The sequence below is a fragment of the Protopterus annectens genome, chromosome 2.part0, assembly GCF_019279795.1.
Source record: "Protopterus annectens isolate FY-2018-M chromosome 2.part0, PAN1.0, whole genome shotgun sequence".
Taxonomy (NCBI): domain Eukaryota; kingdom Metazoa; phylum Chordata; order Ceratodontiformes; family Protopteridae; genus Protopterus; species Protopterus annectens.
Window position 1 is genome coordinate 752,318,108 of NC_056728.1, and position 20,200 is coordinate 752,338,307.

Consider the following 20,200-nt stretch of genomic DNA (forward strand, 5'->3'; position numbering starts at 1 on the left):
TCACTGGGTGAACAAACTACTTAACCTTTTCCAACTGCATTCTCACTGCTCCTTGCTAAATGCCTCCATTCTGTCTATGCCTTCATGCTTTGATTAAACTGGTGTTTATAACATCCTGTATAAGTGTCTTCTAGAAATCAATATATATAAATAGCATTTTAGTCATTTACAACTGCAAATTGCAGTTTAATATTGTTGACTCTTTCTAAGCATGCATATTTGTATGTACATGCTTTGAATTAACTATTTGTACTATTGTCCATCATGAACAAAGTATGGTTGGTTGATGACTGTTTTGGTAAAATCCGTTCAGTCTCAGACAGCCAAATGAATGTCATTTTCAGATAACGATGCTTTGTATGTTGGGATTCACCTCCAACACACTTTATATGAAGTGGAAACATAACTCTGAGGTCACTAAAACTTGGAGAAGATTATAATTCACTAAGGATCCATCTAAATATTGGGTAGGTTTAGGGTGTTATCGCTTAAGTAAACAATGTAATTCCCCAAAACTGCTGATGACATCGCTCCCACTGTTTAACCCTTACTACTATGGGGGATAAACAAGCCATAGGGTCTTAGGGATTAACTGAGCCAATTGGGCAAAATGAAAGGAAGACCTCATGGCCAACTGGGGATCAGACCATAAAACAAAATATAATATATACTTAAGAAGTATAAGTCTGCATACATGTGGAGTGTAGTTATATTGAAGCCAACTAGCTGGTACACTGAAGACTGGAACAAAAAGTCACTATATGAAGACACAAATCCACCGTCAGGAAAAACAGACTTTAATGCAGCAAAGCTTTCAGTTAAACAACCTTCTTCAATGCTAAAACAGTACATATCACATTACAATACACTGAAATAGGAGCCAAAAGGTAACATGACCACAGCCAACAAATCACACTATACCATCAATTAAAACTTTTCTAAAACATATTTAAAGGTATACATTACACATTTTGCTGTTGTATTTTAACAAGCACAGGTGTAATACTGACTACATTGTTTAAACCAGGTTCTAAATCTGCATGGAACCTGACAATGCACTCATAGTCTTTATTCTCTAAAATATTATTAAAATCAGCTCCTCTGGATCCTTTTTGTATACTGTCTGTCACTGTGAATTTAAAAATATGATCCACACCATTATGCAAGATGTGCTTAAACAGTGCATTATTCACATTATTTCTTCTTATTTCTGACTTATGATCTGTTATACGCTCTTTTAATTTCCTTGTGGTCTTTCCTATGTAAAATGAATCTTGATACCTGTGAAAAATGTGAATAATGAGAATAATGCACTGTTTAAGCACATCTTGCATAATGGTGTGGATCATATTTTTAAATTCAGACTGGCAGACAGTGTACAGCAAAAAGGACCCAGAGGAGCTGATTTTAATAATCTTTTAGAGAATAAAGAATATGAGTGGATTGTCAGGTTCCATGCAGATTTAGAACCTGGTTTAAACAATGTAGTCAGTATTACACCTGTACTTGTTAAAACACAACAGCAAAATTTGTAATGTATACCTTTAAAGATGTTTTAGAAAAGTTTGATGGTATAGTGTGATTTGTTGGCTGTGGTCACGTTACCTTTTGTCTCCTATTTAAATCTATTGTAATGTGATATGTACTGTTTTAGCATTGAGGACGGTTGTTTAACTAAAAGCTTTACTGCATTAAAGTCTGCTTTTTCCTGATGGTGGATTTGTGTCTTCATGGAGTGTAGTTATATCTCAGCTCAAATGTAAATCTTGTAGCAGATTTTGCAGCTTGGAGAGTGCTGTGATTAACGTCAGGGTAGAAAATGGCACTGCACACTGTTATTGAATAACAATCCCATGTCATGAAGGATGGCTGACCTAATCTGAAACTTAAGTTTACTATTTAAATGTGTTTGTGCATAGGTTGATACATGATTTATAGGTTAACAATCTCAGGGGGCCTTTTTAAACCTAGAAATGCTTGCCAAGAATCAAGCCCTGCACTTTGTGTCTATGAGATGAACAACTTTACACTGTGCCATCCCTCAAACCCATAAAATATGATGTTCATAAGTTCACATTAGATTAGAAGTCTGGCAACTATTACATGCCTAGCCAATAACTAAAAGTCAGAATAAAACCCTGTACCTTTCATTTGTGAGGTAAAGACCATAACCATTATGCAACCCCCCCCCCCCAAAAAAAACCCCTGTACCTTGAGTCTGTGGAGTAAACACTATAACTATTATGCCAAACCACAACCTACAAGGGGATCAAGTGGGTCAATTGGGCAAATTGAGAGGAAGGCCTCATCGTCAGCTTGGAATCAGACCATAAAATAAAATAAATATATGTTTGAGTAGTAAAAGTCTGAATGATAATATAGTTCATCAAAATCATCTAAGTGAAAAGCACATTACATGAAATGGAGTTGGTTGCAACACTGAACTCATACAGTTACATATATACTGAGACTCAAGAACACATACATGGAAATGTTCATATCAAAGTGATAGGGCATTCATGCAAAGAACAACTCTGTCTCTGAGCTTACCTTTGCAGACCAAGCTTGCTCCTTCCCACCTTCCTGTAGCAGAACATTTTGAAGTATTTATACCACTTTCATAGGTAAAGCCTTTCTGGCATTGGTAAATAACTTCATTTCCAAAGGTCGTATTACCTTGTGGGTACATGACCAAATTAGGCAAAGGTGGAGGATATCCACAGTCAACAACTGCAAAAGTAAATACATGGTTATTTAATCCCCATGAATTAAAAAAACTGAAATACTCTACACTGTTTTAAAACCTTCTAAGGCATAAAGGAACATTAAAATGAAGACATGATCACAACATAAGCATGAGGTGCTAATTATTAAGGTAAATCTTCAATAACAGATTTTCAAATTACACCATTTTTGGTCTATTGGCATATGGCTAGAGTGCCTGAACTGCTCCAGTGACCCAAGATCAGGTAGTAGTCTGGGTACAAAATATCCGGCCATATCTGTTGTATGCTGTTGTGCATAGGAGTGATCTATAGCCAAGTCTTTCAAAGTGCCTGGATATTGTTTATAGTAATACTGCAACTTTAACTTTGATGAACCCTCTCAGCCTCGCCACTGCTGTGCATTCTCTCGTCTGTGGTAGCTCTCCACTTCACACAAAACTGCCCATTCTTCATGTTCACGTAAGCCTTGCATTCTGCACAAAAATGGCCATCTGCAATTCAGACATCTTCTTCAATGACACCTGCCATTCAGGATGGCAAGGTATCATCAGTTTAAACAGGTAGTGTTTAAAACTTTCCAGTGTCATGGAGACAGTGCTTTTAGTTGTGATGTTCCTTCAATATGGAAATCCATTATCAGTAAGATTAGTAGTTCTCAAGCTCACACTGAGTGTGCTGTTGCCTACAGAACTTTAGGGCCCTTATGTCAGTAAGAACAAAATTACCATTTTGTGATTGACACTAAAGACAAAATTATCATTTTGTGAAGTCACAACCATTTCAGCTATTTAAATTTATTGTTCCTCTCACTGTGCTCCATGGAGCCAAAATACTAAGTGCCCACCCCATCCAATCTGTCGTGCTCTTTTAAAATTAAAGTCAGTCCCCTTAGATTGCCAAAGCTTGAGTTACCCCCTCTTCCATATCTAACTGCTTACCGAACAGTGTATCTCTTAGGATATTAACCCATTTTTCCATCTTACCTTTAAAATCTCCAACATCTGGCCCAAGACCAACAATCATTGGGGAGGCCACCCTCTGCCTCTCAGTAGTCATCTTGGCATTGTTGCTTCTGTTTTGCTCCTGGTGACAGAAGGAACACAGGAACATTATCTCCTGAAAGTGCTGATCACAAGAAAGCCTGATAACTGCTCCAAAGGTACCAGCTTGGAATTTGTGCTCCTCTTTTGTTTCTGATGACAGAAGGAGCAGAGGGCATTGATTCCTGTTTCTGATTGGGCAGTGAGAATCTGTGTGGGACCTTCCTGATTGGTCTGGTTGCCATTCAAGGCATCTACTAGGAAATGTCTAAATAACTACAGAGCCCTGCATCATCTGAGACAAGACTGTTGATCACCAAGGAGCCTGTGGTCTCCTTCTGTTCTGAAGATTAGTGCTACCGTTTTGCTTCTACTGAAAGATTAAGCAAAGGGGCATTGTATTCCTGCAGCATGAAGCTGTTGCATGAACAGCAATAGTAGTAGACAGGTAGTAGCCATTTAGGTGAATCCCCACTATTCATCATTCTTAGCAAAGCTAATTCTTTCTTTTTTTCTTTTCAGTGAGTACTGCTTGATTTGCTGCTGTCAAACCTAACTTCAGACTATCTCCCTTAATACTTCATCCATAAAACATCAGGGTCTACTTTAGTAGTTTCTTCTCAAGTGTTTGGCAGTGTCTTCTATAAACACAGACTCCTTGAGTTGAAATTTTTCACGTAAAAGGACACTTGAAATTTCACCAATACCTAGTTGCATACAGGGCAACTAGTTTGCAGTGACAAGCACTTCCCCCAGAGCTGCAAACTATATACTCATAACTTTACTTTATATTCTCATTGCATCTGTCTAATCAATAAAAAAGGGCCTGCTACCATTGATATGAACCTTCCCACTATCTCTGTTACCAGCTTGATGGATATGGGCAACCTCAGGCAATATAGAAATTTACTGTTTATTGACAACCAGCTAATTCTCAAACAAATTGATAAGGTATGTGTAATGTCACTGGAGGCAAAGCTCTCACATAAAAGCACTCCTAATGTCAATCAGGTTGTCATTAGTACACAAGTTGCACCTATCACACACAATATGAAGCAGACACAAAGACCCACATATGCTGAGGCACTTTAAATGTAAGCTTCCTAAACCTCAAAGACCTCCTAGATGAAGCATACATAACATATGCTCTCAGCAGCCCCAAATGCACTCTTTCAAAACAACAGCCACATCAACACATGCAGTCATATCTCAAGGAGCCCCTACTTCTAAGCCCATAAGGCAAGCCAGAACACATCCCAACATTCTGGTCATTGAAGACTCCATTGTGAGACACACTGATTTCCTTCTCTTCAGGATGAGTAAGGAGAAAGTCACGGTCAGTTGCTTATCAGGGACCAGAATCCCCAATGTTACACATGCACTTAGGTCATTGGACCACAAGTACCAGAATGACTCAGTCATAGTCCATGTGTGTATAAATGACCTGATATGTAACACCCTAGACAATATGAAGACAGGCATCGTGGAGTTTTTGGAATATGTGTCTCAGGCTGATATGAGCCTAGCATTGAGCAGTATTCTATCTTCTCCAAGGATGACACACCTCATCACAAAAGGGTTCTCATCCAGGAAAAAAGAGATCATTGTTCCCCTCTACTCGACACTCATTAGACTCATTATAGAGTACAACGCCCCTTTTGGAATGTACCTCACAAGACATCTGCAGCAGCTGGAAAGGCCACAGAAGTACATCACAAAGAGGATTACTGGCCTCAAACAGATGCCCTACACTGACCGCCTCAAAAAACTCCAGCTTTACTCCACAGCATATCGCCTACTCCGAGGTGATGTCTGCCTAACATATAAAGCTATGTCAAGCCCAGAGCTGTTGGACATGCTACACCTAAAGAAATCCCAATCCCTCCGAGCTACATGTTCTAGGTACCTAAACCTTGTCACCACAAGAAACAGGACATGCTGGAGGGATAGATTCCTGTCCCAGAGACTTCCCATACTCTGGAACAGGCTACCCATCTATGTCAAGCAAAGTTCCTCATTATTTCCTTCTTGATGAGTGGATGGAAAATAGGAAGTACACCCCAAGGATCACTTCTGTGGCTCGGCTCAACAGGGGCACAGGAAAACAACTTTCTTGGGTGGCGTAAGCCAAGGAACCTTGTTGGCTAGGCTTACTTAGGCCCTTGGGCTGATAGGCTAGTACCTACCTATGAACCTATGATGCCACAATATGAACAGGAGATAACTATTAATTGGCTTAATTTCTGGTGTTATTCTAAAGGAGTGAAATATTTATCAGCTTGGAAGAAGATGGTCAACAGACCATGCTGCATTCCCTGCTATGGTCAACACCTCTCCCATCTAGCCTTTCAAATATTAACTATAACATTGTCATCTTCTGTAGTATCTTTTTTTAGGCAATGCCAAACTAAAAATACTCCCAACACAGCAAATAAAAAACAGGGAAATCTAAAGGTGTTACTGCGCAAGGTTATGAATTCAAACTACTACAACTCTACTCCCTACAAGTTCTCCTCACCCTAGAAAATGCTGATGTTTGTGTAGCCATTGAGACATGGTTTAAAACAGCAGAGAACACCCCAGCAGTACAAGGTTATAATGCCTTCTACACATTTAGACCAGTTACTACACAGGTAGAGACTATATGTGGAGGTATCTCGATTTAAATTAAAAATAAATCAAACAGGACAACGCACTTGAGCTTCTCCACATTCAGATCACCTCAGGCAAAATCCCATAACACTTCCTTGCAAGCTATAGGCCCCTCTCTATACTCCAGGAAACCCATACCATGTATTTCAGCTTACTGAAATCACTCATCATCCAACCCAATACCACATTCATGGGTGACTTTAATTATCCAACTATTGACTGGGAATCATACATGACACCAAATGCGTAGGCACAGGGATTTGTGGATTTCTTAAACACAAATTTCCTGGAATGTATTGCCAATATGCTGAGCAGGGTGCAAAAATACTGGCTCTGATCCTCAGTAATATGGGAGAGTACTGCACCCCCCCATACTGTAATGTCCTTTCTGGTAAGGTCAAACCACAAAATGGTCTCCTTTACAGTAAAAATAGAAAAAATCCTGGTTAAACTTTTCAAAGTACTCCAACACACATCTGCACGCCAAAATGGCCATGTTTTTAAGTTTAGGGTAACATGTGCAATAAATTTAGGTATGAGGGGAGGTGATATTAATATGTTAGAATTAAAAGAGTATGAATGGATTATTAGGTTAGAGGCAGAAGTTACACCAGGTTTGAATACTGCAGTTAGTTTAAAGCCAGTGTTAACCAAGAGGCAAAGGGAAAACATCTAGATATTTTTTATACTTATGTTATGTATATGGAAATATACATACATACTTTTATTTAATTTTAATGGGAATTTCTTTGATGTAATTTTTAGCAAAAATTATTTGTAAGCAAAGAATGTTTGGATATAAATAAATGTATTTTAAATATAAATATTAATAGAATGAATATATATGTGCTTTAAATAGATATTGCTAACTGTTTTTTTAAATATGGTGATTTAAATATGTGATTGATAGTTGTTTTTGTTAGGCTGGCTGAATCATGTGTTTTAATTGTAACCCCTATTTAACTGCTTATGAGATCCATTTGGTGTTATGTACTGATGAAGGGTGGTTAACCCGAAAGCTTTACTTGTTCATTAAATCTTTTTGGCGTGCAGAAGTGTGTTGGAGTGCAGTAAAAATAGAACCCAGAACCCCAGCTAACACTGGAATATTTGGGAACTACTCTAAGGCTAATTTCATAATGTCATAATCTGGCAACATTTCAAACCACCTAAACCATGAAAACACCGCTGCCCATGTGGAAGTGTTCACTGAAACCATACATAAGCATGTTAAAAGCTGCATAAAGACAGTTTTACTCACCAGGAATACGTACAATACTAAGTCAAAAAACATGCCATTGCAATGGAATCACACCATCAGTAGGCTGTATAACAGAAGGAAGAAAATCATGACAAAAATTAAGAGATGGTTGCACCCAGCAGTATAAAAGCACTCATCAAACTAAACAAACAACTCAGAAGACAAAGTCTACCAAAGCCAAATCTAAGGTAAATTTCGCCTCCCAAGCCAAGGATAACTACAAGACATTGTTTAGCTATGCCTGCAATCTCAAAGGCAATACACAATTATGTTCAAAGCTCATTGTTAATGGAGCTACCTAAACTGAACCAGAAGATATAGAAAACCTCCATGCAGACAAATTCAGCTATAACTATAGAATAAAATTAAATACCAGGAAACACATAATAGTATCCTTCTGGAAGTCACCCATCCCAAGTAACTATCATATTAACTACTAACTCCTAAGAGATGACAACATAGACAGGGACTTGGTGACACACATGGACAGTAATCTAGCCTTTGACCATCACTTGTCTGCAGTAATGAAGCTATCATTATAGGTTGTGCAACTTAGAATCAAAGGTATAATATCTAGGTCCAAGGAGGTCATTGTTCCACTGTATTCTGCATTCATCAGATCTATCAATGAGCACAATGACCCCTCTGGTATGCACCTAGCCAGGGACAAACAACGTCCACAGAAGTTCCTCACTAAAAAAATACAGGGTGTAAGTAACATGCCATATGTAGATGACCTCAAAGCCCTATCTCTGTAGTCTGTCTCCTATAGGCTGTTAAGGGGAGATCTATGCCTGGCATACAAGGCATTGTCAGACCCCATCCTGATGGATCTCCTGCATATCCACAAAACAACCATCACCAGAATTACCTATTCTAAAGGCTTAACCCTTGCCTGTGAAATAAATATGATCTACTGGAGGGATAGGTATGTGTAGAACAGAGTATATGTGCTGCATCTTTAAGAAGCATTTCAAGGACTGAATGTACATATAAATAACAAGCATGTGTTAGCTTCAGTGCCATTTTGAGAGTGCAGCTAGAGAGTGCGCATGTATGAATATAATAGCTAGTTTGCATATAAGTTTATCTAAGCTAAAGTTATTAAGCCTCAATCCTGATGTGTTTGTACATAAAAAAGCTGCTTGAACGGAGCCCGCAAGACTCGTCTATTACATCTTGACTAGACAAGTGACAGTATGTATCCCACAGACTACCCCTTCTCTGGAATAGACTCACCATCCATTTGAAGCAGAGTTCCTCTCTAGCCCATTTCAAGTATAACTTGGACAACTGGATGTGGAACAGGAAATTCATCCCTGGTTTGGCACCTATGTCTCTAATGAACACAGGCAACCTGTAAATGTTTCATCTCCCAAGCCCTGCTTACAATTATCAAGGGTACCAGAACTTGTCAGAGGTTTGGGATGCATGATTAGGCTTAAAAAGGTTCCAGTGGTCATTAGCCGAGTACATACCTATGAATCTATGAATGTTGTGTATTAACCCACTTACCCTTCTGATTTTCTACATGTACATACACTATGCATGAGTATCAGCATTGTTGCATATGTCACTGTAGACTTAAATGCTATATTATAATACTAAGAAGATCAGCTCTATGATACGTGACTGCATTTAAGACAACTGAAACAGTTATATGCTCTATTTAATGTTTATTATTCATCTGTGTGTTATACTTGGTAATATTATTGTCATATAATGCATTTTTTGATGGAGTTTTTCTCCCTGGATCTCTGTTGTAAACAGACTCTGCCCTTCAAACTAAACATCAAATTAACCTGATACTCAATATTAATAAATAAAAAACAGAGAAATACATAAACAAGCAAACAGATAGAAAGATAGACAGATAGATAGATAGATAGATAGATAGATAGATAGATAGATAGATAGATAGATAGATAGATAGACAGATAATGGATAGATAGGGACAGCTTTTTGTGCTTTAAGGAAAAAATAGATGGGCCAATACAAACTGCATTTCAGCCATACAAAAACAGGAATTACCAGGGACAGGGAAACCTAGTATAGCAGCTATTGCCTTGAATTGAAACAGAAGAAGACTATACTAGGTATGAAAACTCCTGTAGCCACTGGGTGAAAAATTGCCCTTACCTTCCTCAATTCCTATCATCCATATGAACAAATGAAGGAAGGCTTGTAATAAAGCAGTCACCAAGACAATCAATAGAGCTTTTGTGGTGGAGAAGAAAGAAATAGTTGGAGATAGTTTTAAAAGAATAAGAAAACACTTTTCTGCCATAGAATAGTGAGGCCTAGCATAAGCAAAAAAGTGCACCTATTTAGCTGCAGGTCCTCTCACAAGACGATGAGGACACACTGATGGTGAATGCTTAGCAATGATGACTTTCAGTGCCTTCAACCACAGCTTCATAACTCAGGAAGTGATGTAGTATAAAACAATACAAATACTGAACAGAAATAATGTCAGAAAAATAGACAGCAGCATAGTCAGAGATGTAGTTAATCAATAATTAGACAGGGATAAGGTAAGAAAACTTATTTTTAAGAAGGTAAGGAGTAGACTTCATTCTGTACCACATGAAGGCACAAATTACCTGGCAACAAATGTATTAACACTGTAAGGAAAGTAATAAAGTAGTGATAACTACAGGAGGAGAAAAAGAGTCAACTAGATTTCATTGAGATAATCCCAATGCATTTTGGCCACTAGGAATATGGTAATGCCCATGGGTGTATGGTTTGCTGGATGGCTAGGGCTAAACCAGAGAAGCATATGATCTGTGTGGCAAAAGTACAAAATACATGAACAAGTAGAAAATATATACATCAAAAATAGAAGAAACAAAGAATTAATTTCAGTTACTGCTGGTGGCTTGTGAAGTGTGTTTATACAGTATAACTACTATTTTTGAGCATTTTTAAAGCATTTATTTAATTTTGTGGCAAAAATATTCATTTTATGTTGTTGACTTTTCTAGTCTGTGTGCCTCCAAATCTCTTTTCAGAGGGGTGAATTAGCCAGGGACGTAGATGTTTGGTAACTGTTTGTTGTTTAATCTGTATTTGAAAGTTGTTTTTGCTGTGCTTTTACATCAAGAAATTCCAGTATCATTCATCTTATGGCAGAAGGTGTTTACCTGTTCTCTCTGTGTTGGGAAGTACTGCAGGAAACTCAAAGTGTGGTTATTTATTGGTTAGAGGGCATAGGAGTCAGTTTTCAAACTTCTTTTTTCTGGCCAGAGCTGCCCACTGGACAGCTCCATTAAGCAGTGCCCTAGACAGTAAATGCCTAAACAGCAAAAATTATCTATACATTTAGGACTAGATCCAAAAACTGTTAAAACAGTGTGGCACTGTGCGGAAATAAGTTTATAGCTGCAAGCTTGTGCATCAAATAGCACTACCATATCCTAGCATTATAAAACATCTTGTACTTAACCCCAAAACTACCCTAGGAGAGCCCTGTTAAAACCCAGTCCTTAAACAACCATCCCTAATACAAGGTGAGACAACATGGATATGTGATTTCCAAATATTTCTGTGGCCAATTTGGAAGATTTGGGCATACTAAGGCAATGTAGCAATTGTCTCATGTTCTCAGACAATCCATTAATCATTAAAGAAAGTAACATGGTATGTGAGAGATGTAAATATACAACTTCCTTGGAGACAAAAATCTTGCACACAAATGATGTTGTCAAGAATACCCACACTACATCCCTCACTACAGTTCACAACACACAGATAACATACACTGATGCACTTAAAAGAACCTACCCAAATCTCAAAGACCTCCAAAGGCACCTAATGGCAACACTACTCAGTCACTAAAGCACATACCAAAAACATACCAAAAGCAGCACCAAGCATCTCACATAAGCCTACACCTAATGGTCCACCAAGTGCAAAGCCCATGAGGCAAGCATACACTTGCTATTGGGGACTCCATTGTGTGACACACATATGCCACACTCACCAGGTTACACAAAGGGAACATAATGGTTAGTTGCCATTCTGGAGACAGGTACTAATATGATTCTATCATAGTCCATGTGGGTGTAAATGACCTGAGACATACCTCACTGGACTATATGAAAAGAGACATAATGGATCTCTCAAAATATGTGTCACAGATGGGTATGAGTCTTGCATTGAGCAGCTTTCTACCTTCACCAAGGATAATGCCACAGTATGTGCATAAAAGGATTGATTTTAATAATTGGCTTAGTTTCTGCTGTCATTCCAAGGGGATTCAATAGCTATCAGCAAGGGAGAACATGGTCAAAATACCACATTGCTTTGTCAAGGATGGTTTGTACCTGTTCCCCCTAGGATTTTGGATACTAGCTAAAACTTTATCCGCCCCTAAGATTTTTTTTAGGCAATGCCAAAAAGACAAAACTGCTAACACAGTGAAAAATTCTGCAAGCAACCTTAAGGTGTTACTGCTCAATGCTCAGAGCCTAAACAAGAAACTCCACAGTCTTCAAGCCCTCTTCGCTCTGGAGAATATAGACATCTGTGCTGTGATTAATAATGGGTTTAAAGCCATAGAAAGTACTCCGGAAGTGCAACACTTCAATGTCTTCCACACAGTTAGACCAACAACAGCACAAACTGGGACCAAAGGTGGAGGTGTCTCAGTCTACGTTAGTAACAAACATACCCCCAGGTTGGTTAAACAGGATGACACCATGAAGCTCAGTCACATGCAAGTCACCATAGGAAAGGCTCCTCACCATATCATGGCTAGCTACAGGTCATCATCTATGCCCCTAGAATCTCACAATTCTTACCTAAACCTACTACAGGCACTCCCAAACCAATCAAACAGTCTATTCATGGATGACTCTAACTGCTCCTCTACAGACTGGGAAAATTACACTGCCTCAAACTCACAGGCACAACACTTACTGGACTTTATTAACACAAATACCCTGGAACAGATAGTGAATGCTCCAACCTGTGGATCAAACATACTGGATCTGGTACTCACCAACATGAGTGAGAAGTGCCACCAATGTCATATGCAGACTAGTGAGGTCAGATCAAAAAGCTGTCTCATTTGAAGTAAAAATCAACCCAGAAAATCTAGCTAAACTAGTAACAGTTAGGAACTATTCAAAGGTAAACTGCATCCTATTAACTGACAGTTTGTCAAAATTAACGGCTCCCCCCGAAGCCAAAGACCATAGCTAACAATGCAGAACTATTCACAGAATCACATGTGAATGGCTACATAGAGGCTACCATACCTACCAGAAAAAAATCAAAGCAAACACTAAAAGCAGATCTCACTGGAAGAATCCTCACCTAAACAGGATATGTAATAAAAAAGAAAACTCATGGCTGAAATCAAGAAAAGCAATTTCCTTAAAGACAAGTGTTCTCTTACACACCTAGACAGGAAACTGAGAGGTTTAATTAAGTCCAACAAGACTAACTATGTAGTCAGGATAGCCTCACAGGCTAAGGACAATCAGAAGGCTTTCTTCAGCTAGATCTGGAACCTTAAAGATGACACATAACAGTATGCTGAACCGGCGGTGAACAGTGTCACATACACTGATCAGCGTGACACAGCAAATCTACTGGCTGATAAATTTAGCTCATACTTCATCTCCCCTTCCCCCAGCTCCACCAGGTGAAATCTCTCCAACACACTTCCCCCAGCTAGCATAAGGGATCAGATGCTAGCAGCACTTGATAAGCCCAGAGCACCACCTCCATGGGTCCTGACAGGTTTCCTCCTGAACAGTCTGAAACATGATTTATGAGGACCACTTTGAGGCACTCATCAACTACAGCCCTGAAACAGGTTACACTCCAAATGAATGGAAGACCACAACAGTCATTCCCTTTCACAAGGCCAGACCATCAACTGACCCAGGGAAGTACAGACCAATCTGTCTAAAAAGTCTAATATGGAAAGCCATGGAATGAATTATCAGGAAATGATAAACAAGGACACTGTCAACCTACAGACACTGGACCCAGCCAAAGTTGGCTTTGTTAAGGGAGGATCATGCCTACTTAACTTTGTAGACTTCTTTCAGAGGGTCACCAAGGCAATGGATGAGGGTAAAACAGTCCATACTGCATATCTTGACCTGGATAAGGCATTTGATACAATAACCCACTCGGGTATTGTTGAAAAACTCTCTCAGCTAGGTGCAGACCCTTACATAACTTGCTGGATTTCCGTCTGTCTCACAGACAGGATCTAATAAGTTAGGATCAGTGAAACCATTTTGACCAAGAGACCAGTCACCAGCAGAGTACCTGAGAGATCCATGCCTGGCCCTCTCCTGTTTGGCATCTACTTCTTGGAAGTCAAGGCTAAAACTAAAAGTCCCGGGCTCACCAAGTTCACAGATGACTATAAATTGGGAGCTATTATAGACTTCCCCCAAGACAACAACATCTTGCAAAAGGGATTAACACAGACATGTGACTGGAGCCAAGGCCATGGCCGAAAACTCAATGCAAAAAAATGCATTATAATGCCCTTTGGGAAACTGTCAACCCAAGTAAATTACTCCATCATAAAATACCCCTAAGAGGCGATCCAGTAGTAAGGGATCTGAGAACATATGTAGACAGCAAACTGGCTTGTGACCAACATATAAAACCATTCTGTCGCCCAACTTATAGGTAAGGGTATGACATCCAAGTCCAAGGAAGTTATAGTACCACTCTACTAGGCCCTTATCAGACCTATCATTGAATACAATGCCCCTTTTGGCATGTACATAACCAGACATTTGCAACAGTTGAAATGCCGACAAAAGTTTCTCACCAGGAGAACTCAGGGCAAGAATACCCTGTCCTACGGATCACCTTTATTTCTGTATTCAGTCTCCTACAGGCTGCTAAGAGGGGATCTTTGCTTGGCTTACAGGGCTTCCACAGACCCAGCCCTGATGGATCCATTGCACATATGCATACTAACAGCACCAGAGACACTAGATCCAGGGATATGAACTTCACTTGTGACATAAAGAGAATGTGCTGAAGAGACAGATATTTGTTCCAAAGGATCCCCATACTATGGAATAGGCTCTCCATCCATGTAAAACAGAGTTCGTCCCTGACACTATTCAAAGAAACCTTGATGACTGGATGGGAAATCATAAATCTACTGGTCTGGCCTGCATGTCCCTTATAAACAGATGATGTCAGTAAGAAAAATATTATCCTAACACCCCCCTACAAATCCTTAGCTACCTGCCTACTAACATGCCCCCCTGGCTCGTATGACACTTGGGACTCAAATGGTTTGGGGTACGTGGCTATGCTTGTAAGAGTCCTAGTGGTCGTTAGCCTAGTAGCAACCTATAAAGGGATTAGTGGGTCACAGATACAATGAAAAGAAAAACTTTCCCTTTTAATTAATTTCAAATGCAGAGACAACAGTATCATAAGGGAATAGTCTGGGAAAGGAGTCAATCTAAGAGCTAGCTCAATGAATGCAAGGTGTCTTGCTTACAAGTGTCAGTTCTGAATAGTAAAGAGATAGGGGCATCACAGCAGCCATTACAGAAAAAGAGCAACATGAGAGAAAGCATAAAGTGTGAAAGAGATAATTAGGTGAGACAAAGGCAAAAGTCACATGTCTATATTTTCAGGAGTCAAGGGCATATTTCTGAGGATGGAGCAAATTTAAAACTATAAATTCAATTAAAGGATCTGAACAAAGTTATACAAACAAATAAAAAAGCACTGCAGAAGAAACACCACCATATCTATCACAGCAATGCCAAAGCCTAAATGGGATGGCATGAACTACATCAGCTGTCACAAAGACATAGGAGTGAGTCCTCTCAGAAGCAGTGTCTCTTTTTTTAATCCCCGAATGACCTCCATCAGGTATGCCTCCCTGCAACCAGTACACCCATATGTTCCCTTCTGCCTCCTATAGGGACTACAGATACATTTATTCTCTGATAAAAGCAAAGGCTCTGTGGCTTATTTCTTCTCTATTCAGACCAAGCACTTTATGAGCACATTCATTCCTCATTGTCAGATGTCACAGAGCAGGCCATTCTGTAGCCATACTGGCCCCTTATCACAATACCTAATCCCTCTTCACAATGGTCAGTAGCTTCCACATACACTTCTGTTTTAGGGGAGAGCTCATGGGTGTTTCTGTACATGTGAACACCTTCTTGGCATATATGAAACATGAAGCCAAATCAAATGAATACCTGCTTCTGCTGCTGTTGATGATGATGATGCTGCAGTGCTTCCAGAGTCCTTCTGGGGTTGTAGTGCAGCATGCTGTTCCACCTCCCTACAAAATGGGTGAGCAAGGCTTGGCTGCTCTCTCCCCTCACCCCAATCCTTCTAGCTCCCAAACTACTAATAAAATTCTGGCTGTAGTCAGGGCTTTAGCAATGTATTGCACAGGGCCAGAATGCAGGACAGCTTCTTTGATTCTTTGATGCAGTGAATGTGTATAATAACCAAGGCAGGAAAAATTAAACTTGAGTATTGTTCATTAAGGAACCAAGAGTTGAAAGGAGAGACACTACTAGCAAAATGCTATCAATGTTTAGTCTGATTCACAATAAAAATGAGTATTGGAAATAAGGGGATTGTTACTAAGGTGCACATCAGAATCAAACAGCAGTTTTGAAATGGCTACTGGAGATGATCCATCTAGGCTGGGTACACACAGATAGCAGTTCCACAGTACATACAGCATATATGTACCTGGCCAATGCCTTTGACACTGTTCCTCATGAAGACATTATTAATGGACTTGTAAATCTGAATATAAATCTTTACACTGTGCAGATGATAGCTAACTGGTTGTCTGAAAAAAACATACAGTTAGAGTCACACGTGCCAGTTCTGAAAACAAAAAAGTTATCAGTGCTGTTTGCATCTGTTTCTCATACCTTCAGGCCAAAACTTAGTGGCTTATGGCTATTTAAGTTGTAAATTACTGTAAATTGGGTGTTGTTATTCACTCTTCCATTTACTCACAAATGAACCAGTATGTGCTTAGGCCATATTAACAGTTGGTGAAAGGACAATGGTCTCAAATCATGTTGTACAGATAATGTTGGTATACAACACATTTTCCATACTATATACGCAAAACACCTTTCCAGTTAGAACTGTCATAAGGGAATCAGGCAGTCTTGTTGATAACTCCTCATCTTTTGATAATCATGTCAATAGTAGAAAGCCTTCTATCTGACTCATCTAATTTCTAAGCATCTCTTCTTGATGCATATCATATTGCATCAGACCCAATTTCAAATCTAATGCACTTTTTGGCATTTTATTTGTCTAAACATACCACTCAACTAAAGAAAATTTAGATATTCATAACTAAAAAAATTAGTGTACTCAAAAATCTTAGTCATCAACACAGACTGGCAGCCCTGTCTCTGTAATCAGTCTCTGACAGACTCCACCATGGGGTTCTGTGTCTAGCCTTCTGAGCAGTGAAAGATTAAACTCTCTTCAACTTCCTATTCCTTTGCAGAATCAATGGCTCCTGAAATATCTAGTTAAAAGAACTAGGCCTTCTTCAACAGTTAAATAAGACATGTTGGCATGATAAATTCATTTTCCAGTATATCATCCACCCCTGAAACAAACTTTCACTACATGTCAAGCAGAGTAGAACCCTTGTCAACTTCATGGTAAAGCTAGACAACTGGATAAATGACCTCAAGTTCTCTTCTGGTTTATCTTATGTTTCCCTTCTGGAGGTTGGAGGGAACTTTTAAATATATGGTATTGGATAGGCTTGTTAACTGCTGGCAGACTGTTTGTCCAGTACTTACATATGCACCTATAAAAGGGAACTAGTGCAGGTTGTATTAAATTCAAGAGAACATACATTAAAATGGGAGGATAAGGAAGTCTACCAAGACCAGGGAAATGTTAAGAACAATTCATAAAGAACCACTCTTGAAGTTCTGAAAGACATGTATGGGAAAAAAGCAAGCGGTGCATATTAAGAAATATGGAGAGATTACAAATTACTCAGAACATCCAGAATGTGCATGCAGGAAAAGCCAGAATATGGTTGTGCAATTTATTAAAATGTAAGAAATATTATTTTAGAGAAAAAAGTTACTAAATAGGATAGTGGTGAGTAGGGCTGGAGTTGAGAACATCAATATGTGGTTGTTCAATAATTAAGGAACAGAACAGATAGTAAAGATTCTAGGAAAGCTGTTGGGTTACAAGCCAATAAATGTACTGACAGAACCAGTAGCTGATTTATTTCTCCCACCAAACTGGACAAAGGCAACTTGTAGAACAACCAACAAATTACAGAAGACTCAGCCCTCAGGAAATTACTGGGGAATTCTTGAACGCATTCTTGAAAGAAAGTTTGATTATTACAGTCTGCTATCAACATAGATTTGTGAAGAATAAATCCCATCAGATCAAGCACAAGGAGTACTATCATACCTTTACACAGACTTAAAACAATGAAATTGTCCATGGTTGTGGTTCAACATTTTGAATGCATACGTTTTAGGTCTAAAGAACAGATTCTGTAGGATGTATCCCCTCCCGAGTCAACTGGGTCAATACTAAGCACGATGGAGATACTACAATCCTGAGATGAAAATTATTTAATTAGAACTTAAGCTGAGGTCCCACTGCCTATTCTAGAGGCAGCTCAGATGAATGATAAAGATTGCATAATGTTGCGGATGTGCTGAATGCAAACATTTTTTCTGCACTTGCCTCTGTTCAGGAACTTTGGCAAATCAAGCTAGATAAGTGGATAAAGAAGGATCTGAGCTGTGTACACTTAACCATTCAACACACCCATATGATAACACAGATTCGGTAAACTTCCACTGGATATTTTATCAACAATGAAAGTGTTTCAGAGAGGTATTGTTGAGAAAATTGAAGCTTTTCGAAGTGATGCCATTAGTGATGATATACAATCACTCAAGAACAAGACAAAAGACTTGACCCTTTCACTGACGAATAAGACAGCATAACCTCATGTTGAAGACAAATTATAGTAGTAAAAAGTTACAGAGCTGAGATACATGGATCACTTCTTAATTTTAAAAGCCTTAAATCTAGATAATGAAAATGGCAGAGTTGTGGTACAACTAGTGTCACCAGAGGACAAACAACTGTACATGTTTGAGAGGGATATTCTAAAGTACAAACTGTGGATAATCAGCTGAATAGTCAGTGAGATTATTGGAATGTTCCTTGCTGCTAGGAGATTATTTAAACAGCTGATTGACAGAAAAAGAACCTTTTTTACAGCTGACTGTTATATTTTAAAATTAGACAGTTGCGACTGCTAAAGACAGTTGAGACTGTGAAGCTGGGCAGTTTGTCAAGTACTGAGCAGTCAGTGAATACCAAGAAAAGAGAACTCACCAAGAAAACTGTAAGCTTACCTTGGCCTTGCTATTATATCTTAGAGCAGATCAGGGACAGTATTTCTTTAGTTAGATCAGGAAAGTTTAGTTATTAAGATAAAGTTTTTCTTGAATAATCAACTTCTATCCTGCAGTTTAATTTACATTTCTGGTGACTAAATTCTAATGTTTATTGAGAATTACTGATTTTCAATCTTGTAATCATTTTTACTTATTATTAAATGTTTTTCATTACTTCACATTGTGGCTGAAAAACAGTGTTTTTCTTTAGAGATTAGAGAGCGCTTCTATCTGTTTGATACTCCCCAGGTCATCTTGAATGCCTGGCAGTTCTGGTCATAGATATTTAGTTTAATAATTAATTTTCATAATTGGACACCCCTTTGGAAGGGCATGAAGACCCTCTGATTAGTAGCAGCATTACTGTATTATTTTGGGAGTGAGACACAGCTGGAAATCTGTGCCAGGCTTTCCCAGAAGTGGTGGATGTGTGAGATTTAAATTTACTATGAGTGTGAATGTATCAGAGGTCTTAAACTGGGACACTTTGTTCTGAAGTACGTACTAGGAAAAATACATTTGGGTGGACAGAGGTATAGACTCCTGTCCCAGAAAAATACAGTGTGTTCCTTTTGTGCTCTTAGGGGAAATTTGTGAAATATTACTTCTGTTGAAGTGAAAGGCTCATATTGGAGTCAGTAGTGAGGACTGAAGCTCCTTAGTTACTGACCCAGAATAGTAAGGGACGTCATTTAATTGTTGGCAGTCTGGTAGGATACTTATGTTTCAACAGCATTTAATGACTGCCAGAAAGCATTTGCTAAGACATGTAATTGTATACGGCTATGAGAAATTTCACCAGTGTATCTATGAAAATCAGATTCAAGATGAGAGTGCCCATAAGACTCTATAGAGTATTTTAAGAAGAGATTGCATAAGGTACCACTACCACCAAGGTTACAAAGAATGCTATTACTTTTACAGAAGTGTAATCTGAGAGAAAGATATAGGCCAGGTGGTCAAATACATACAGCTGATATGCTGAGCTGAATCCACAGGATCTGCTTGTAAACTAGATGTACATTACTTGTATTTTAGTGCAACTACTCATGACAGAAAAATAGG

At 38.8% G+C, this 20,200-nt stretch overlaps 1 protein-coding gene across 2 annotated transcripts in view; it reads right to left on the reverse strand.

Moving 5' to 3' along the window:
• SUSD1 (sushi domain containing 1) overlaps positions 1 to 20,200 on the reverse strand; it is a 1,084,671-nt gene that overhangs the window by 797,808 nt on the left and 266,663 nt on the right. For both annotated transcript variants that reach the window (XM_044061072.1, XM_044061071.1), the window contains exon 5: positions 2,551 to 2,730. In XM_044061072.1, coding sequence (XP_043917007.1) covers positions 2,551 to 2,730 — 180 coding nt within the window. The remainder of the gene's footprint in view (positions 1 to 2,550; positions 2,731 to 20,200) is intronic.